Source organism: Brassica oleracea, chromosome C6, assembly GCF_000695525.1.
Source record: "Brassica oleracea var. oleracea cultivar TO1000 chromosome C6, BOL, whole genome shotgun sequence".
NCBI lineage: Eukaryota > Viridiplantae > Streptophyta > Magnoliopsida > Brassicales > Brassicaceae > Brassica > Brassica oleracea.
In genome coordinates, this window is record NC_027753.1 from 32,665,844 (window position 1) to 32,669,990 (window position 4,147).

The 4,147-nt window shown below is 31.9% G+C and overlaps 1 protein-coding gene across 1 annotated transcript; it reads left to right on the forward strand.

The window, feature by feature from the left end:
* The first annotated feature begins 1,345 nt into the window (after nucleotides 1-1,345).
* Nucleotides 1,346-2,401, forward strand: LOC106298028 (putative F-box protein At4g11580). The gene is made up of 2 exons (XM_013734135.1): nucleotides 1,346-1,692; nucleotides 1,807-2,401. Exons 1-2 carry the CDS (start codon nucleotides 1,370-1,372, stop codon nucleotides 2,399-2,401), a joined length of 918 nt encoding a protein of 305 aa, XP_013589589.1. The 5' UTR covers nucleotides 1,346-1,369.
* The last annotated feature ends 1,746 nt before the right edge of the window (nucleotides 2,402-4,147 follow it).

Below are 4,147 nucleotides of genomic sequence, written 5' to 3' on the forward strand. Positions count from 1 at the left end.
AATTAAAATTGTTATTATCATTGAATATCATTATTTTTGACATAATTTGAGTTTTCGTTTACATCAAAACTTATCATATTTTAGGATAATTTTAATTTAAAATGTAATTTTCATATTTTTCAAACAAATTCTAAAAATATTTTTAAAATATTTTGTTATAATTGTTAAAAAAATATTGAGTTGCATTTCAAATAAAAAGGTAAAGATATTTAAAATATTCTAATTAAAATATGTAAAATTAAATATAGTTTTAAGGAAATGGTCAAAATAAAAAAAATTACACATAAAATAATCATGATTTTTGTTAACTGGGTGGATCATTATTTATATGATATCGCACACGAAAGAAAAATTTCTGTTTTTAAAATTATCTAATTAACTCTATACTCATTTTTTTATATTTTTATATGATATCACACATTCGTAAAAAAATAGATAGTTTAAGATGCAAAAAAAATATTTACTTAATGAATATAATATGAACAAATATTACAAATACATCATTTAATAAAATAAATAATTAAAAACTGAAAATTCATATCTGCGCGGATCAGGGACTAGTATATTTTTATTTGGTACAGCCTTTGGTAATACTAATATTTGTTGATGGGGGATTTGAAAAATATAATAGTTAGGGTAAGAATGATCATGTTGGTTCGTAAGGTGTTCGACGGGGAGGGGTGGTTTTGTTATCTTCAGAGGAATCAATGAATTTCCGCATATGCTTCTTCTACCTTAATAATATAGATAGATTTTATTTTCAATCTTTGAACATGCAAAGATTAATTATCATTAATGGCATAAATATCTTCACAAAAAGATCAATTACTATTTACTTACATATCTTACTTAATTTTACAGAAATATACTACTATTTATAAATAATTTTATTATGTAAATTGATTTCATATCAAATATATCCATTTTATTAAATTGTGTATATATAACTTTTTGGAAAAATATCTCATTATGGGTTACTTATAGGCCATACAAGTCTTCTTAAAAAAAATTAATTTTGTAATAGTATTTCATTATTGCCTCATCATAAAATATCTGTGCTCAGTTAATCTAGTAGCCAAAGTTTCACAATTCAGAAATGGTTACAAACTTACAATCCCCAGAAGTAAATCCCCTATATGTGTCCAGTGACTTCTCTATAAATTGTATCATTTCCTCAACGTTTTTGTTTGCCTCTTTTGATTGTTCTAACAAATCGGTTATTCAATACTGTTGAATCTATTGTTGTTTTCTTTAAAATTTCTGAACTTTAATCATTAGAAAACTCTATTACTTTGCAATTTTCATTGTTTTTAGCTGCACTAAGATGGAAACACCAAATAGCTTAGAAAAAATCTCAAGGTGGGAAAATATGGAGAAAAACATATTAGCCAAGATATTTGGGATGCTCAACGTTGTTGATATAATCAAGGGGACATCTCGCGTCTGTATCTCTTGGTTCCTTGCTTCTCACAACAAATCTTTATGGAAGACTATAGACTTAAGTAATCTCAAGTCAATTATTTCAAAAATTCCTGATAAGGCAGACCCTCTGTCTAATGACGAAGAACACCAATATGAGCTCAGAAATATATTGGCTGAGATAACTAAATTTAACAGCTCAGTCACGACAAATCTAGTTTTTGATAACTGTTACTATATACAAGAGGAGGAACTCGCGATCATTGCTCCAACGTAAGTTATATCCCTTAAACAGATTTGCACATTATATGATAGAAAAATTTATGTATAAGCGTGGTATCGTGCAATCTTGTGTGTTTATTTACTTTTTCTTGTTTTTTTTTTCAGGATGCCAAACGTAAAAAAATTGTCACTGCCGCTCTATCATAATCTAAATGAGAATTCACTAATGTTTACATTCAGCCAGTGGAAGAATCTCCAAACGTTAGTCATTACTCAACCTGGTTTACCCATTAGAAATGCTAACTTTCGCGCCATTGGAGAGAACTGCAAGAACCTCACCAGCCTAAAGCTTATCCGGCTTTTAGACAATGACTTAGCCTATCAAATTGTGAGTTACTTCTCAAACCTGGAGAGTTTAAGCTTCCGAGGTGCAGCTTTATACATAGATGCACTATTGTCGCTTGTCACTGATCACCAAAACCTCGGGAACCTAAATCTTTCACATTGCTTATACATAGATTGTAAAGGATTTGCTAATGTATACTACAATAACTACATAAAGGCGTCAGGTTTAGAGACCGAAAATATCGTACAAACTGCCACTCAAAAGCTTGACACATTTATCGTGTGTTCAAATCATTGCGAGACATGCAACGAGTTGCGGGGACGTATGCGAGGCCGTTGGGATTTTCACTGCAACTACTGTATGTTGTCCAATGAGCAATGGAAAACTGATGAGATAAAGGAACTTAAGTTTTAAAGTTTTGTTTAGTGTCTTGAATAAATGTTTATTTTCATGGAAAATATTTTGTTATTGGACTATTCTTCTTGTTCCTTTCTACAATCGTTATAAATCTCTTATCAATTTATTATATATATATATATATATATAAATCAATTAACCTTATATATTCATGATTAAGTTTGAGTAAATGTTTCTTTTCATGGAAAATATTTGTCACTATTCCTTTCTACAGTCGTTATAAATCTATTTTTATATCTCACATAAATTCAAAACAGTTTATTGTAAGTTAACATTTGCTCATGATTAAATGTTTATTTTCATGGAAATTACTTTGTCACTGGACTATTTTCTTGCTCCTCGCTACAATCGTCAAATCTCTTATATCAAAGTATAAAAAGTACAATTAACAAATAAACCATATTATTACGTGTTCCCTAGTTGAAGTACCAAATACTTGTTGGATGAATGTATCATTTAAAAATAAATTATTGAAAATTGTATCATTCAGTTGTGATACAATTCACATCTTTTTTTTTGTAGTGTTGGTAAATACCGGTTTGTCCAAAGCTCAGCTCTAACATATTTGTTAGAATGATAGAATTATTTAGAGTTTATTTATGGAGAATGAAGAACATGAAGAACATAGAGAGAGAGAAAGTAGATCTCAAGATGTAAGAAAAAGAAGTAGAGAATAGTTTCCTTAATTTAATTGTGGATCTGGGTACAAGTATTTAAAAACAAGTGACCTCAGTACACAATATAATAAAATATCTTTTTCTCTCTTCTTCTTCTCTTCAATAAAATCGAGCTTATAAAACCCTTATAAAGCCTTATAAAACCTTATAAAGTCTAACAGCTTAATTCTCAAGTCTGGCAGCTTAATTCTCAAGTCTGGCTGCTTAATTCTCAAGTCTAGCTGCTTAATTCTGCTTCATGTCAACACTCCCCCTCAAGCTTGACCATGTGGAACAAGTCAATCTTGGAAGCCATGAAGTATTCCCTCATTAAAACCTCAACTAGGTAAAACCCTATGGGAGAAAACAAGAAAATCCAAGTCAAGGAAAAAGAGTAGAACACTTCATGAAGGAGAGATCATTGACATGATAGGTCTATGAGTCCCAATTTTGGATGAATGGACTCACATACCTTAGTGCTTGCTGCCTTGGTGAAGATATCAGCTAGCTGATCTTCACTCCTTGTGTAGCACGGCAATATGATCTTCTGCTCCACGGCTTGTATCACTTTGTGGCAATCTACCTCTATATGTTTGGTCCTTTCATGGAAGACTGAGTTGCTAGCAATGTGTATAGCAGCCTGGTTATCACAATGCATCGTGATTGGCGTTGTAACTTCAATTCCCAAGTCCTTAAGAAGTCCCTTGATCCAAATCAACTCGCTTGTGAGCTTCCTCATAGCTCTATATTCTGCCTCAGCACTTGAACAAGACACCACCTTCTGCTTCTTGCTCTTCCATGTTACCAAATTGCCTCCAATGAAGGTACAATATCCAGTAGTTGATCTCCTATCAACTCGATCTCCTGCCCAATCCGCATCACAGTACCCAACAATCTCAGTGCTTCTATTGCATCCCATCCATACTCCTTGACATGGTGCCTCTCTTAGGTACCTGAGAATCCTCTCAACCATGTTCCAGTGGTGTACCTTGGGAGCTTGCATGTGTTGGCTTACTTGGTTTACTGCAAAGCATACATCTGGTCGGGTAATGGTAAGATAAATGAGTTTTCCCACCATTCTCCTATA

Coding starts and splice junctions, on each gene's coding strand:
- LOC106298028 (XM_013734135.1), top strand. CDS start 1,370: ATGGAGAAAAACATATTAGCCAAGATATTTGGGATGCTCAACGTTGTT. Junction 1,693..1,806: donor CTCGCGATCATTGCTCCAAC/GTAAGTTATATC, acceptor TTTTTTTTTCAG/GATGCCAAACGTAAAAAAAT.